Source organism: Populus nigra, chromosome 10 (genome assembly GCF_951802175.1).
Source record: "Populus nigra chromosome 10, ddPopNigr1.1, whole genome shotgun sequence".
NCBI classification, from domain to species: domain Eukaryota; kingdom Viridiplantae; phylum Streptophyta; class Magnoliopsida; order Malpighiales; family Salicaceae; genus Populus; species Populus nigra.
Window position 1 is genome coordinate 11952829 of NC_084861.1, and position 16894 is coordinate 11969722.

A 16894-nucleotide genomic window follows, 5' to 3' on the forward strand; every position below is an offset into this window, starting at 1 on the left:
TACTTTAAGATAAAGACTAATATGACAAAAAAAAAGTTATGTTTATGGGTTATATATTATTGATAATGATTATTTAAATTAATCCCTGCAGCGATACTTTTCTAAGATAAGGGATCACATTTAAACTATATATACATCTTATCTCATTGAATGCCAGTGAACTTAATAAATTTGACTAGATGGGGATGTAATTTAGTTTTTTATATGAGATTATGGTCTAAATAAAGATCAGTTAAAATTTAATTTTTAAAAATTATTTTTAAAAAAAATTTAAATTACTTTAATATATTAATATTAAAAATAATTTTTTAAAAATAATAAATACGACATATACAGATCTCATGGAAGATTTTGAATGGACCAGGAAGATCTCTTCTTGTCTGGGGTGTCAGCATGCTGGACCATCAAGGTGCCCCCCCCCCCCCCCCAGTTCAATCCCGAGGGTGACGTGCTTTGGACTGATTGGGTCTCGAGGCTTCCAAAATTCCAAGCAGATGACGTTTGCTCTTAGGGGGCTCGTGTTCGGGAAGGCTAGTCTGAGCCATGTGTACCGAGATAAATTTTTAGTTCCGTCGTGATTGTGGGCCTATGTCTATCCTAAGCCCAGCTATGAATGAATAAATATGGCCCGAGTCCAGAGCACGGAATTACTAGGGGGTTGGAATGTGCCTCGGCTCCCACGCAATAAAAATCGTCACTTCCTCGGAAAAACGTCGTCATAAAGATCGTCACTTCCTTGTAAAAAAACGTGGATGCTTTACAACTCCGAGCGATCCGTCGCTATTCAATGGGTTCTTTTCTTTTGAATGTCGTCAATGATGGCATCATAGGTGACACTTCACACACCCACGGGACAAGATTGCTTTCACGTTATTTTGAAACGCGGTGACATACATAGATTAGGGGAGCGTCGTTATAGTAATACCTTTATTACATCACGGTACACGTTTTACTTTCAAAGTAATATTATACTAGCAACTAAAAAACGTTGACACTCGATTTAATTGCATTTTAAATTGTTTATATAAACAGTAAATTTTATTAATATAGGTTGTTAATTATTTTAAATCAACTTCGTGTCCTGGCTAGAGTTGTTAGTGCGTGTTGCATTTCAGAGATCACGGATTTAACTTCTATGAAGCACAATATTTCATTTAAAACAAACTCGAATTGATTAATATGTTTTTTTAGTAATTTTATATTTACTTTGTGTAGTAACTCAAGTGACTATAGCATATTTTGTACACTAGATCAATATTTCTTTCAAAACAAACACAAACTGTGATTGTTTTTTTTTAAAAAAAAAGAGTGGAGAAAAATAAAAACCCAAGTGCGTGGGTTTAAGTTTTTTCAACAGTCTTGTGGCTTTTTTTTTTAATTGGCCATTTGGGTTTATCGACCATTTTGTAATCTTCTGGGTTTTAATTTTTTGATTCCATGTGTTTTGTTTTCATTGGGTTTTTATAACTCTTTTTTATCTTTTTAAAATTCTATCTTTTAATACAAAGTTTAATTTTATTTTATTTTCTAGAGTTAGTGGTAAATTTTATTTTTTTATCTTGTAATTAAACTTTTTTTGCCCTTTTTTATCTTTTATTTTTTTCAATTTCATTCTTTAATACATGTGAGTTTTTTTAATTCATTCAGTTTTTTTATCTAATTTTATATTTATTTTTCAGTTTCATCATTTAATATGTGATTTTTATTTAATTATATCATTTAGTTTTAGGTTGATTTAATTTTCTCTAAACCCACCTACTGAACAATATCATATTAAGACAACTCCCATGTGATTTTACAAGTTTGAACAGTTGTGCTAAGATGAGATTCATAACAGTGTTAGAAAGTTTTTGACAATTTATATATTTTTATTTTACATTCAAGATCATTTTTTCAAAGTCGCAGCAAAAATGTGATCAATAAACTAGTACTAGCTCAACATTGGATTGTTGACCTTTAAGGAGAAAAAAATAAGTGTTTTATATATTAATATCATTTATAAAAAAATAGTCAAACAACACGAGCAAAAAAGGTTTGGGTGATCATCATATTTTGGTGTATGTCATGATTAAAATTAAAACATTTCAAACAAATTGTTAAATGGACCAATACAAATTACAATCAAAGAATAAGAAAAAGAAGAAAAAACTTCAAATATAAATCTAACTTTATGATAACCCTATTTATATTATTGAAGAGATACCGACAAAATAAATCCAATGCAACTAAGAAAGGTCGCCAACTATAATTGAAGTTGACCATACATGTTATTAGAGACAAGAAAGTCATTTAACTTCTTTGCATGGCTTATGTTACCTGCTATGATTGTTGTTGCTGACTTTTTTAAATGTTGTTAAAATCATATTAAGAGATTTTTTTAATAGCACATGTTGTATTGTAATTTAGCATTTCAAGGTTAATTTCTTTCTTTTATTATCTTCTCATTGTAGTTTGTTTTAATTTATTTAACAATTTCTTTGGAATGTCAGGTTTTCACCAACAACATCCATTTTGTTTTGCCAAATTTTTTAAAAATGTATTATTTTACTATTTAAAAAAAACAATGCTATTTTTCAACAAAATAAAAAACTATGCAGCTATAAGCTCTTTTTTTTTTCTGTGCTTTATAATATGATAATCTTATGGCACAGTCTTAAATGTCCATGATAATTTTACAGTAACCGTTTCTTATTTGATCCTGCAATGTTGAGCTGAAATTGAGACTTGTGTTCTTGTGTTTCTCTGTGTTTTTTTTTTTTTTTTTACAAGTAGTCTTTATTTATCTTTTTTTTTTTCACTAGTAACTTGAATGACTTAAGCAGTGTTTGGTTTGAAAAATGCTTTTAAAAAATTCTGAAATTTTTTTATTTTTTTAAAATTAATATATATTTTATGTTTTATATTTTCATGTCATTTTCATATGTTTATATCAAAAATAATTTTTTTAAAAATAAAAAATATTATTTTAATAAATTTTAAAATAAAAAACACTTGAAAAGCAATCCTACTGATTTCAAAACACCTTATAAACACCCAAATCATACATCTACCAAAAATCACACTTGTAAAATAGAGTCAATTCCAGTCCATAGCACACGAGCTTCTCCATGTGAAGTCTCTATTACGCAGACATAGCATTCTCATGAATGTTTACTTCACATATGAATATTTAATTTTGATAGATGAAAAATGTTCATTTTTCGATATGTATTGATTATTACCCTGTTCTACTAGAACAATTAGAAGAAATCATGCGGCTTCATACAGATTGTGTTTAGATGACTAATGTAACCGTATCATTTTATAATAATTTCTAAATATTTTAATTTTAAACACAGACATGACAAGGAGTCGAGTTAAGATGTTTTTTTTATTAATTTTATCTTTATATTTTGTTTATTGGTTGATTGGGTTATTTTTGAAGCAGTCAAGTCGATTTAGTCATATTAGGATAACCCTGCACAATTTAATTTAAAACCTGAATTAGATTATGAATTTTTTTTGTTATTTTCATTGTTTTTTTCCCCTCAATTTAAACCCTTAACTTTTTAACTCTTGTCTGAATTGTTTTTTAATTGACAAAGTTGATTGAATCTATTTAATATAATTTTTATTTTGTTTAATTTTAAATTTGAATTGAGTAAAGAGTCGTGCAATAAATTTTTAAAATTAACTCATTAGATAAGTTAAAAACAATGTTAATTAATTTTTTATGATATAAATATTTTTTGTTATGTTAAAAAAATTGATATGACACAACAAAAACCTATAAACTAGTAATAATCTATGCATTTCAAGAATAAAATCAGCATAATTCTAATTAATATACATTTTAGATCTTGAAACCATATTTATTAGAAAAATTAGTTACTTATTTTAGTATGATTTACGAACAAATTAAAATACCTTCAAAAGATCAAACAGAACAAATTATCTCTATTAAAATATTCTGTTTAAAAACCAATGGCAATTAAAATGAAACAAAAAGATGGAATAAACAAGTTTAAATGGCAAAATGGAAAGTTCAAGGAAGCACCAGGGAGAAACTAGTCAGAAAGAGGCCTAAAGAGGGGAATTCCTTTGGTGCCATGTAGAGACGAGAGCCTCTCTTGGTTCGAGAAGTTTCGCGTTCCCAGGTGTCAGAGTCACCAATGTAAAATCGACACGTCATCGATAAAAAATCTAATTTACAAAAGTATCCAGATAAAGCCTATAAATATCTCGGTACGCTCAAGTTTCTACAGATTTCTCGATTATTAATCGATTAAAGCTGGGCGTGACCTCTCTGTTTCTTTTAAAACCTCTCATTTTCTCTCTCGACAGCGAAGAAAAAAGAAAAGAAAAGAAAAGAAAGAAACGCGCTGAAAAGAAAAGGAAATCATCATACGACAACAATTCCATAAGAGAATTAGAAGCCAAGGAAATTTAAGTGATACGTGTCTGGTCTCGAAGATTTTGATTTCTTGAAGCGAATTTCTTCTCCATTGGTTGACAGGTTAGTTGGTTAATCTCAGCCTAAGGTTTTTTTTTTTTTTATATATATATATATTCAGTTTCGTTTTTGTTTCTAGGGTTTGATTGATTGAATTGGGGACCTGGGCTTTTTTTAACTGGTGGTAATCTCTGGTTTCTTGGTGTTTGATAGGTGAATTTCGTTTTCCGGGTTAGGGTTTCAGAATTTGGAGTTATTATAATTGGAAGAAATTCTGGGTGTTAAAAACCCAATTGGATTGTGAGATATTACAAAGCTTGTTTGGTGTTTGTGTTGTGGTGAATTCTTGTTCTAGAAATTAGATCTTCTTTGTTAAGTTTTTGTGGGCCTGTTTGGTTACAGAGGAAATCTTCTTACTGTCTGGGTTTATTGATTTACTTGGTGGTCAAGACAACTCTCTCGGTGATGCCTAATAATACTTACTCTTTCAAGTGCTTTAATTGATAGAGGCTTATTCCTTGCTAGTCAAGGAAAATCTCCTTCTCGGAAGAGGAAAACTTAAAATAGGACAAAATAGAGAAAACTTTACGAACAAGTAAATTTGTTGGCCTGAGAGGATGAGAATTAGCTGGTTCTCTATGTACACATATATCGAACATTAGCTGTAGTGGAGTCACTCTTTGGAGATTTTGAGATTTGTTATTTTATTGTGTTTCTCCTGTTCAAGTTTGTGGCAGTGGTGCATAATTTTACTTTTCTATCTACTGCAGATTCTGAAACTCCTGTAGTTTTGCAGTACTGGGATCATAATTATTGGGTCCTGAGATCGAGAATATGGGTACTCTTATTCAAGGTTCGAACGCCACTTCCATGTCCATGGATTCTACTAAGAAGAGGAAAAGGGCAAGTGATAAATCTGTAGCTGAGACCCTTCAAAAGTGGAAGGAATACAATGAGCATCTTGATGCTCAAGGTGATGGAGGTAATAAACCAGTTCGTAAAGTTCCTGCCAAGGGCTCAAAGAAGGGGTGCATGAAAGGTAAAGGAGGGCCAGAGAATTCAGTCTGCAATTACAGAGGTGTGAGACAGAGGACATGGGGGAAGTGGGTTGCTGAGATTCGGGAGCCAAACAGAGGGCCTAGGCTATGGCTGGGTACTTTTCCTACTGCCTATGAAGCTGCTCTTGCCTATGATAATGCTGCACGAGCTATGTATGGTTCTTGTGCTCGTTTAAACATTCCAGAAGCGGTGAATTCAACAAGCTCATCGAAGGATAACTTCTCTGCTGTGACACCATCATACTATTCTTCAGCTGCAAGTCCTGTTGACTCCGTCACCACATCAACCCACTCTGAGGTTTGTGTGTGCGAGGATCCTAACCAGAATGTATTAAGCCAAGCTGAGGATTGGATGACAAATATATCAAGCCAAGCTGAGGATTGCGAGCAGAATGTATCAAGCCAAGCTGAGGTTTACGAGCAGAATGTATCAAGCCAACATATTGAGGATTGTTCTCGGGGAGTTGAAAAAAATAGCAAGCTGAGTCAAGATGAGTTGAAGATTCAATCAGAAAATCCTTCGTGGACCAATGACTGGCACAGCTACGGCTGGGATGAGATCTTTAGCGTAGAAGAGCTGCTAGGGGATATTGATTCTGGGATGACAGGAGCAGAGGGGTACTTCAGCTTAGGATTTTGACAGCTTTGTAGCGTTTTCTCGAGTAAAATAGTGTTTGTGTTTCTAGGTTCTGATTGAAGGCTCGTAAATTATGATGTAAACTGGTTTTTTAGTCCCTTGATTTACATTTTGCAAATTAGAAGCCAAACTTGAAAAACAATTGTTAATTATCAAACCGATGTTAGTGAACTAAGCTAGGGATCTCTTGTCATTCATTTAGTGGTTATTTAAATTTTTTTTGTATTGTGTTTACTGGTCTTTCAGACATTCTAATTTGCTGATCTCATCTATTTGTAGTAATTAATTCAGTTACTAACTTATTTAAACGCATTGCAAGCGAATCATTCGCTCATACATTTTATTATAATGAAATTTTTTTATTTCCTTTGAAATTATTTTTTTATGTTTTTATATTATTTTAATATGTTAATTTAAAAATATATTTTTTAAAATAATATTATTTTAATATATCTCTAAATAAAAAATATTTTTAAAAATATCTGTCATTATTCATTATAATACTATACCTATTATCTAAATGACATGGAAGCTAAGGTGGAAGTCCGCGTCCGATAGAAGAAAATTACTTGCTTCTATCTTTTTCCTTCGATGCAATGAGCCTATCTTTCTGTCACTGAAATTGTCTGGAGTAAATCAATCAAAGGGAACAAAAGCTCAAATTCATGAGACGGAAGAAAAGCAGTTCGAATCAACGGATAATTTATTCCCATTTCCCAGTGCCTTAGATGAGACGCCAGGGAATCTCGCAGACCGTGTGCTTTCTAACACCACCGCTCAAAACCCATTTATTTCCCTTCCTTTTAATTAAAAAAAAATAATCCAAAAACTTTTTTTTTTTTTTCCATTGATCATAGATTGTATGGGCTTATCTACCAATTCAGGTCAATAATAGATTATGGGCCTGGGCATCGTACGTAGATCTTGATATAATTAAAGCCCGGTTCAGTTATGAGTGCCCAGAGTGCGCGTTTTATTAGCTCGGAGCACAAGAAGTCTAGATGAGAGCGACAAATCTCGAAAAAAGATGCTGACATTTTAGGTCTGAAAAAGAAGACTGACGACACACCTCCCTGTTAGGTTTCGTAGTTGGACAGCTCCTGTGATCTGGACCCTGGGCTATAAAGAGAGTGATATAGCCTATGGCCTCTGGCTAGCCACTAACGTGTACTTAACGACGAAAGTGGTTTGACCTTTATCACTCTCTTTAAGCTCTGTCTACTATTTTTTTTCCCTCGAAAATAATTGAAGAGAAGTCACTGTTTTTTCGTTTTGCTACGACATAAACATAATTTGCAGCCCAAAGGGGGAAAAAAGAATCGGTATTCCGTGGTGCGTGCTCCAGTCGAGCGTTTTCTTTCTTGTCTGTCTTACCTCGTCAAAGTCGAGTGTAATACTTTGTCTTGGAGTGCGTGGGCTTTTTAAAAATATATTTGTTTTAAATAATATTAAATTAATATATATTTTAAATTTTTTTATATAATTTTGATGTACTAGTTAAAAATAAATATATTTTTACAATTTTTTAATGTATTTTTAAGTAAAAAATATAAAGTACAATACCATTTAATTATGTTTTTTTTTCTCTTTTGATATTTAGAACCCCACGACGGTGCAATATGGAAATTAAAAGGTTCGTTCTTGAAAAAAAAAGCAAGAAGTATAAGAAGTGGTATATTTATTGAGCATAATTCTGATACTCTATTTTTTAAAAGAAAATTGTCAGTGATGGCCTTATAAAGACGCCGCCAACACCACCATATTCCAATCTCCTGCATCACGTTTCTTCAAATATTATCAGCTCAGATAGCAACAATTCCAGATGAACTCTTAACCTACGCAAGGACACGTTATTTGTGCAGAGACCTAGAATTTAAGAGATATTCCAAGGCATGATCAAGTGAGGACATATTCCTCGGATATCACAAGATGATCACATGTAAATATAAAAAGCAAATCATCGATATCAGTTCTGAATAAATATAATATCAAAGTACCAAAAAAATCAAGGGATCAAAATAAAAAGAAAAAACAGAGGAAAAAGAAAAAGAAAAATCACAGCGATCCCTTTACATAATACAGTAATTCACTCTTTTCCTTCGCACGTCACTGTTTGACCATTGTATAGGTCTGTTTTTACATTTTAAAAGTTTTTAATTTTTTTAATTTTTAAATTAATATATATTTTAAAAAAACATTTTAAAAAATAATTTAAACCACACTCATTTACGACCAGAACAGACCAAACTCATGAATTTACTACCAAACAGGCCAACTGGTTCACCACGAACAGACACCTATGATTTTACCAACGCAATAACACAAACCCCGAGGTTCCCAGTGACCCAGACCACTTATAGGATTCTTCGCCCCACTATTCCCCTCTCGGTTCTAGCGGGTACCGAGCATCCACATCTCCAAGTCCACTCCATTTTCATGGCTCAGTGTCTCTTTCTCGATGAAAACCTTGCCGGAGCCTAACTCCTTTCCATCATAACTCACCCCAATCTGCCTTTTTATCAGACACACAGAAGTTCTGTTCAGGTATTTTACTTTTAGTATAATAACTTCCTTTCCTTTTACATACCTCTCTTTTTTTCTTTCATGTTTGTTGAGACAACCCTCTGCTCTGTCTTCCTTTCTGATATAAAACTGGTACTGACAAGGGGTTTTGACTGGTTCAAGCTTGAATGTTTCTTAGATTTCTTTTTGGGGTTGAAAAAGAGGAGATTTTTTTTGCAACATTACTTTCTAGGGAATGATTGCTAGAATGATAAAAAGGTGGATTTCCCCTTCATTTTTCCAGTGAGAAAAAAAAAACAAGAAGAAAAGGGGGTTGTAAGTATTGTTGCTTAACTACTTACCACAGAAGTCTCATACTCAACATCATCTACTAATTGCCGATTAATTTACCGTATCATGGATTTATAACCAGGAAAAGAGAGCGAAAGTCACTACTCACTAATGGGAGTGTAAATAATCACGTTTCTTTCTCTGGTTTTTTTTTTCTTTTTTCCTTTTAATTTTCTAGTTCGTAGAACAAGAATCCTTGGGTAAAAGCGAGAAACTATTGCATGGAGCTGGTTCATTCCACCAAACCAATCACTCTCTCTTGGTTTACACTCCAAACAGTTATAAACCGTAGGCTCCATTGCATCAACTAGTTAAAACTGTGCTGGACCAACGAGCGAACTAGTCCTTGTAAAAATTTCTCAGGTGAAAGCAAGTAGGCGTTATTTTGATCACCCTGGCTTGAAATGATAGCACTAGACTTGGACTGAACTCTGTCATGGCTATATTAAATAATTGATGGTATGGCAATACCAAGGAAAAAAATTGGCACCAAAAACAATAATGATGCCATGGCACTGCTTGCCAATCTTACTATTTCTTTTCTTTTCTTTTCCGTTTTTTTTCCCTCTTAAAGTGACAAGTGTAAAACTCCAACTCTCTCCAGTCTTGGTTTTGCAGAGGTGAGAACCATTAGACAAAATGCAGATGCTTATTGACCTATTTTGTGGGACTCGTCATTCCCCACTGGTTTAGCCAAGTGGAAAACGGGGGAGCTTGGGATGAGCTGTTGAGGCTCACATCTACCATTAGACAAAATGCAGATGCTTATTGACCTATTTTGTGGGACTCGTCATTCCCCACTGGTTTAGCCAAGTGGAAAACGGGGGAGCTTGGGATGAGCTGTTGAGGCTCACATCTATAGTTTGAATCCTCATTTATGCAGCCTGGATTATTGCATTGTGGCTCAAAGGACTGTTCACTCACTTGGAATTTACTGGTAAAAGCTTGTTGCATCAAATCTAAATTACTAGATAAAGAAAAGCTACTTTGGTGGAATTTCATGTACTTCATGAACATTAATTGGTTTCAAGTTCGAATTTAAATGTATCTCCTTGAGTATATGATGATGCTGTCATTTTCTTTCTACTATCTCAGGGTTTGCTGAAGAGAATTAGCTTCTTCGCTGATTAACAATGAAGAGAAAGCGTTTACATCAGTCCAAGCATCCATTTAATGCACACCGTATGTATTACCTCCTTAATTCCCTTACTCTCTCTTTTTTTATTTCTAATGTTATCCTTAACTTTACTTAGGAGCGAGCCCCAATACTGAGGAGCATAAGTTTTTGTTATTCTGAGCAAGGAGTCCATGCTAAATATAGGTTCATGTATTATCATAAATTGTTGGCCTGTGGAAGTTATATAAGCATATATGTGTTTTTTGGATAGCCAAATTGTCAGAGCCACATAATGTTTGAGCTAAGATGGGACAATCATAAAAGACAAATTGATGGTGTGAACCATCAAATTCAGATTTTTTTAATCTTAAAAATCATTTGTCCTTACTATTTATGCAGCGATGAAATCTGTGCGTTTGATCGTTAAGAATATTCCGATTTAAGTTGTTGAAGCCTGGATGGTTTCATTTTTCAAATGGCTATGGATTCCCGAAATATTTTTTGCAATTGTATATGCATCACGTGTTGTGATAACTATCTTTTTAATATGGTTCTATTGATGCTTTATTCGCTTAGCTTTTGAGGCTTTATGCTGTGGCTCTTGGCAAAGCGTGGAGCTTATACAAATCAGGTATGGGGCTATGACTGTGCATTTTGTAGATAGCCATCATAGAATTGAGGAGAAGGGTCCTTTCTCAAACGTTCGAGTGAAGTCGAGGAAAGCTACCTCATCTGATTGCACATGCTTTCTGAGGCCTGGTATTGATGTTTGTGTGCTTTCATCTTCTGAGCGCGCGAAGAATACTGGGGAAGGAAATTCAGAACCTGTAAGTGACCTTTTCATGTTGCTGCATTACTGAAAGCTCTGTAACTATGAGAGGACTATAGATGGTGTACATTTATCACAATCTTGCTTATTGAGTGTTTACAACTGTTTGCATTTCTTTAGAACAGCACATGACTTAAACATGATTGAAAAAGTTCTTGTGGCTTAATAAATGCACATCATAATGCACAAAACATTGAATTGCTTCCTCTAATATCCCTGTCACCCACTGAATACATAATAATTTTCCTGCTTGAAAGAGCTTCTCGTTAAATTTTGCAGCAGTTAAATTTCAAAAGTTATGATGTTCATATTTAACGTTGTTTTTCACATGCTCTTTCTCATGTAGGTGTGGGTTGATGCTAAGATAAGTTCTATCAAGCGGAAACCTCATGTATCTCACTGCTCATGTCAATTTTTTGTTAACCTCTATGTTAACCAAGGCCCTCTTGGTTCAGAGAGAGCCAGACTTAGTAAAGAAACTGAAGCAGTAGGAATCAATGAAATTTCTGTTCTTCAGAAACTTGACAACGATCCATGTGAAGCAGACAACAATCAGCAAGAAGCTCAGTTCTATCGTTGGGAATTTTGTGAGGACTGTTCTTTAGTACAAAGAAGCAAACTCTTTTTGGGGAGGTTTTCAGCTGACCTTACATGGCTGCTTGTAGCATCAGTTCTGAAGCAAGTTGAATTTGATGTAAGGTCAGTCCAAAATAAAATTGTCTACCAAATTTTGGGTGGTGAGAATGAGCACTGTTCATTAAAATCTAATAATCACATAAATTGTGTAACTTTCAAAGTGAAAGACAGTATTTCAACCCCATTTGTGGTCCAATTGGTTCCCACTGATGCTTGTAGTGAAGCAGGCCATATTAGTGACACCAATGGGACCGAACAATCACCATGCTATGATGTTATGAGTTTGCGGCGGTCAAAGCGTCGAAATGTACAACCTGAGCGCTTCCTTGCCTGTGATGCTCCTGCAGAGACAGAAATTGGCTGGGTAAGATCCCTGCCATACACACCACTGAAGTGGAAGGCAGAAGAAGAAGAAGAAGAAGAAATGCACTTACCACTGGCATACCTGTTTGGGACACATGCAGGTGCAAGTTGTGCAGAAGAGCAAACATGCAATGAAGTGGGAGTTAGTTCTCGTAAACTAGAACTCTTGGAAGGTATCCCTGTTTCCAGAACCAAGACTTACTTGAAGGAGATTAAATCAAATGTGGTTAACAGAAGAGATCACCAAACTGAGCCCGGGGAGGTTCGAGCAGGCATGGCTAAGAGAAGAGAATGCCAAAAGTCAACCATGGCTGACCGAATAGAACACCAAACTCGACTCGGGGATGCTGAATCAGGCATGGCCAACAGAAAAAAGCATGGAACTCAAATTAGGGAGGTTAAATCAGGCGTGGCTAACAGAAGAGAACACCAAGATCAACTTGCTATTGTTCCTGTGCATGCTGAAGATGTTCTGGCAACCTTTGAACAATTTGATTCCCCTGAGAAGACTCCTGAACCTTATTCACAAGCGTTTATTGAATTTCCGATTAGTTATTACAGAAAAAAGAGTTCTCCTGCTGCGCACAGGAAGAATGATCGTGATGGAGATTTGATGTTTGGAAATGGATGGGGTGGAAAATTTTCTACTAAGAAAGTTCAAAGAGCAAGATACCGATCCACACATGTAAAGCAGGATGATTCTTGTGCGCCAATGACTTACAAGCGGACAGCCTTAAGTGCTGGTGCGTACAATAAACTCATAAGTTCTTATATGAAGAACATTGATGCCACAATCAAGTCAAAGGAGGTTCCACGCATTATTGACCAGTGGGAAGAGTTTAAAGCAAAACATAGCTCAGATCAGAAGGAGAAAATGGAACCATCTTCGGTTAAGGATGATGGAGAAAGCTCAGAAACTGAAATGTTGTGGAGAGAGATGGAACTATGCCTGGCATCAGCATATATACTTGAAGATAATGAGGTAGAACTGTTAATTTGATTTGATTCTTTTTTGTACAGGTGCGTTATTTTTATATTTTCATATCACTTGTACCGTATTTTTTTCTTCATTACCGTTTCTGATTGGCTCAAGGATTTGCAGGCTCTACTTTCCACTCAGACTACACAGAAAAATTGCCAGCACGAATTCAAACTGGATGAAGAAATTGGGATATTATGCCAAATATGCGGCTTTGTGAAAACTGAAATAAAATATGTTTCAGCACCATTTGTAAGTCAAATTTTTAAACCCATGATGCCAATGTTTTCAATGTGGCTGCTGTACCTCGTTTATTAGCCCTCTGGATAGACGAGTGAGTATGAAGGGGAGGCACTTAGTAGTTATAATTAGGTATCCTACTGCTTGTGTAATGTATACTGAATTTCATCTCATTGCATTTTGGTTGGTCTTTGACCATAGTCTCCTAGGTGGGGTAGTTTAATGGCAGGTTCCAACTTCAGTTGTTCAGTTTCAACAATTTTGTATGGGAGTATCTAATGCTATTGTTTCAAACAGAATCCTGATTATACTATGCGCGTTTACATTTCTCTAGATGGAACACACAGGCTGGACTGCAGAAAGTAAGCCACAGAATGAAGAGGATTCGGAGCTTAAACCTGATGAAGATGAGGGCTCGAGTCTTTTTGGCAATCATACCTCAGGTGAAGATGTGCCTGTATCAGAAGTGAATGACAATGTTTGGGACTTGATCCCTGAGCTCAGACCGAAATTACACATGCATCAGAAAAAGGCTTTTGAGTTTCTATGGAAGAACACTGCTGGATCCTTGGTACCGGCACATATGGAAAAAACATCTAAGAAGATAGGTGGTTGTGTTGTTTCTCATACTCCTGGAGCTGGAAAAACATTTCTCATCATTGCATTCCTTGTCAGTTACTTGAAGTTGTTTCCAGGAAAACGGCCTCTGGTCCTTGCTCCAAAGACAACTCTCTATACCTGGTACAAGGAATTTATCAAGTGGGAAATCCCTGTTCCAGTTCATCTTATCCATGGCACCAGATCTTCTAGAGTCTTCAAGCAGACTCCAGCAGCGCTTCGAGGATCAGGTCCAAGGCCCAGCCAGGATGTTGTGCATATTTTGGATTGCCTGGAGAAAATGCAAAAGTGGCATGCACAACCAAGTGTGCTTGTAATGGGCTATACCTCATTTTTGACATTGATGAGAGAAGACTCGAAGTACAACCACAGAAAATATATGGCTAAAGTGCTGCGAGAGAGTCCTGGAATGTTGATACTTGATGAAGGACACAACCCCAGGAGTACAAAATCAAGGTTGAGAAAGGTTTTGATGAAAGTGGAAACAGATCTGAGAATATTGCTTTCAGGTACTTTGTTTCAGAATAATTTTTGTGAATATTTCAACACCCTTACCCTGGCAAGACCAATGTTTATCAAAGAAGTTCTGAAGGCATTAGACCCGAAGTTTAAGAGGAAAAAGAAAGGGGCACAAAAAGCACGTCATTTGCTGGAATCTCGCGCCAGAAAATTCTTCATAGATAACATTGCAAGCAAAATTAATTCGGATGAGGCTGAAGAGAAAATGCAGGGTTTGAATATGCTGAGAAACATGACTAATGGGTTCATTGACGTGTATGAAGGCACAGCTTCTGACACCCTTCCTGGTATACAGATTTACACCATATTGATGAATCCAACAGATATTCAACATCAGATTTTGGTGAAACTCCATAAAATAATGGAAAAATGCCCTGGATACCCCCTGGAAGTAGAGCTTTTGATAACTCTTGCTTCAATACATCCTTCATTGGTCAATTCTTCTGTCTGTGTTAAAAAATTTTATAATCTGGAGGAACTGATGGAACTTGAGAAGTTAAGATTTGATTGTAAGAAAGGGTCCAAGGTGATGTTTGTGTTGAATCTTGTGTATCGTGTAGTCAAGAACGAGAAGGTTCTGATCTTTTGCCACAACATTGCACCCATTAAATTATTCCTTGAATTGTTTGAGAATATCTTTAGATGGCAGCAGGGTAAAGAAATTCTGGTTCTTACAGGGGAACTAGAGCTGTTTGAACGAGGAAGAGTGATGGATAAGTTTGAGGAATTGGGAGGGCCTTCAAGGGTTCTACTTGCATCAATTACAGCTTGTGCCGAGGGAATAAGTTTGACAGCAGCTTCACGGGTAATTCTTTTGGACTCGGAGTGGAATCCTTCCAAGACAAAGCAGGCCATTGCACGAGCTTTTCGGCCTGGCCAACAGAAGATGGTTTATGTGTATCAGCTTCTGGCAACAGGCACAGTTGAAGAGGACAAGTATCGTAGGACAGCATGGAAGGAATGGGTCTCACGCATGATATTTAGTGAGGAATTTGTGGAGGACCCTTCTCGATGGCAAGCAGAAAAGATTGAGGACGATGTATTACGGGAGATAGTAGAGGAGGACCGGGTTAAGTCATTCCATATGATAATGAAGAACGAGAAGGCTTCAACAAGTTGATGGTAGACTACCTTCCTTGAAGAGTAAGAAATTTCCTGGTTTTGTTACAGTTTCCTCTTGTTTTTTTTTTTTTGTCTTTCTCTGGCTTAATCATTATATCTGTTTTTCATTTTATATTATCAGGGCGTCAATATTGCTTATGTTTCTCTGTGGTTCCAAAGGTTCAAGTAATTGCTGCAATGGAGCTAACGGCAAATATAATAACTTGCTGAACCATGTCTTTGCCATTCAGAATAAGCTCCATGTCCAAGTTGTTCAAGCAGTTTCTTTGTCAGCAGGATAATATATCCTAATGCTGTTTAGCTTAACGAACTGGTTTAGTTTTCTGTCATTTCATTTCCAATGCTGTTAGATTATCATTCAAAATCACATTCCTAATTGCATTGGGAAAACTTTGTTCAAAACTTATGCGTACATACATGTTAAGTCTTGACATGCTAGGTTAAAGAATCTGGTGCTTTGAAACCTGCCCGCAGACATCATGATAACTCAATTTAGCTTGAAATGCAAGTACCTGAATCATCTGATAAATTTCTCTGTTTTGATGCTTCATGGGATCATATTTTACATGGAACATGGTTTATTTTAATAATTGAGATGCTTCTTGTAGTCAATAATGATATTTATAGCTTGTTTTGCATCCATAATCTACTTGCATGCTTGTCTTTTATGTTTTATCTTCTGATGCAAACCCATAAAGTTGTATCGATCATCACCTTCTTTTTTTATGAATAGTTCCAATGATTACTTTCTTTGGATTAATCATGTAGAACTGTTTGCAGGGAAGCCTCTTCTATTATTTTTATTTTTATTTTATTTTTGTGAGTAGCACAGTATCAACTAATAATAATCAATTTCATTCCTCTCCTGAAATAGTAACAGGAAGTTGAATCCACAATTTTTTTAGCTGCCTTTCGAGCCTGGCCTTACTTTTTGGGCTACATATAATTAACTGGATCGGGCTTTCATATCTTTTGAGATTATAACACATGGGCATCAGGCCGACAGTAATCCTTCTGGTCTAAAAGAGGCCCACATGCCTTTACACTTCAACATCAGCCTTTTTTCTTCTGTGAGCTATAAGCGTATCGCTTGAATGGAGCTTCCTTCATCCAAAGGCACCGGACAAAGGCATGGCGGATACTTTAATTATGCGGTTATCCATTCCTTGTCCAGTCCAGAAGTTTGACTGGAACTTGACCGTGAGTGGAGAAAGCTCCTGCTACCATTACTTGTGAACATGTTTGTGCTTAATTATATTCGTGGTCAAATTTCGACTCGTTGTTGAGGTGCATATGCAAGGTGGTTGTGGAAATTACCCCCACTAGCTGAGAAAAAAAGGTGAGTGGCTAACATATATGAATATACCTCTAATTCAATAGTTGGAGATGGTGAGCAGTCATGTTCGTAAGCTTTTGCGTATATATAGAATTTCATCCAAAAAAAAACTCACATCGTCCTCCCGGCGCATGGTTCCCTGACATTATACAGAC

The 16894-nt window shown here is 35.6% G+C and overlaps 2 protein-coding genes across 8 annotated transcripts; both read left to right on the forward strand.

Annotated features, from left to right (window-relative positions):
- The first annotated feature begins 4250 nt into the window (after window positions 1-4250).
- On the forward strand, window positions 4251-6361 carry LOC133704472 (dehydration-responsive element-binding protein 2C-like). 3 transcript variants are annotated; one of them, XM_062129299.1, is made up of 2 exons: window positions 4251-4495; window positions 5203-6361. In XM_062129299.1, the coding sequence occupies exon 2, from the start codon at window positions 5267-5269 to the stop codon at window positions 6128-6130; it is 864 nt and encodes a 287-aa protein (XP_061985283.1). In that variant the 5' UTR covers window positions 4251-4495; window positions 5203-5266; the 3' UTR covers window positions 6131-6361. The 3 variants fall into 3 exon arrangements, with proteins under 3 accessions (XP_061985283.1, XP_061985285.1, XP_061985284.1); XM_062129301.1 differs by having other exon boundaries at window positions 5221-6361; XM_062129300.1 differs by having other exon boundaries at window positions 5229-6361.
- A 2012-nt stretch (window positions 6362-8373) lies between these two features.
- LOC133705387 (SNF2 domain-containing protein CLASSY 2-like) lies at window positions 8374-15993 on the forward strand. Of its 5 annotated transcripts, XM_062130556.1 has the most exons (9): window positions 8377-8671; window positions 9585-9917; window positions 10076-10162; window positions 10674-10924; window positions 11273-12907; window positions 13028-13156; window positions 13479-14271; window positions 14959-15424; window positions 15525-15993. In XM_062130556.1, the coding sequence occupies exons 3-8, from the start codon at window positions 10114-10116 to the stop codon at window positions 15399-15401; spliced, it is 3300 nt and encodes a 1099-aa protein (XP_061986540.1). In that variant the 5' UTR covers window positions 8377-8671; window positions 9585-9917; window positions 10076-10113; the 3' UTR covers window positions 15402-15424; window positions 15525-15993. The 5 variants fall into 5 exon arrangements, with proteins under 5 accessions (XP_061986539.1, XP_061986540.1, XP_061986536.1 ...); XM_062130555.1 differs by lacking the exon at window positions 15525-15993 and having other exon boundaries at window positions 8374-8671; window positions 13479-14855; window positions 14959-15098; XM_062130552.1 differs by having other exon boundaries at window positions 8379-8671; window positions 13479-15424.
- Window positions 15994-16894: the final 901 nt, after the last annotated feature.

Bases quoted from the DNA above. Each gene is read 5' to 3' on its own strand.
- LOC133704472 (XM_062129299.1), top strand. From the start codon at position 5,267: ATGGGTACTCTTATTCAAGGTTCGAACGCCACTTCCATGTCCATGGAT.
- LOC133705387 (XM_062130552.1), top strand. From the start codon at position 10,114: ATGAAGAGAAAGCGTTTACATCAGTCCAAGCATCCATTTAATGCACAC. The intron at 10,925-11,272 runs GTAAGTGACCTT...TTTCTCATGTAG, and splicing joins GGGAAGGAAATTCAGAACCT to GTGTGGGTTGATGCTAAGAT. The intron at 12,908-13,027 runs GTAGAACTGTTA...AAGGATTTGCAG, and splicing joins ATATACTTGAAGATAATGAG to GCTCTACTTTCCACTCAGAC.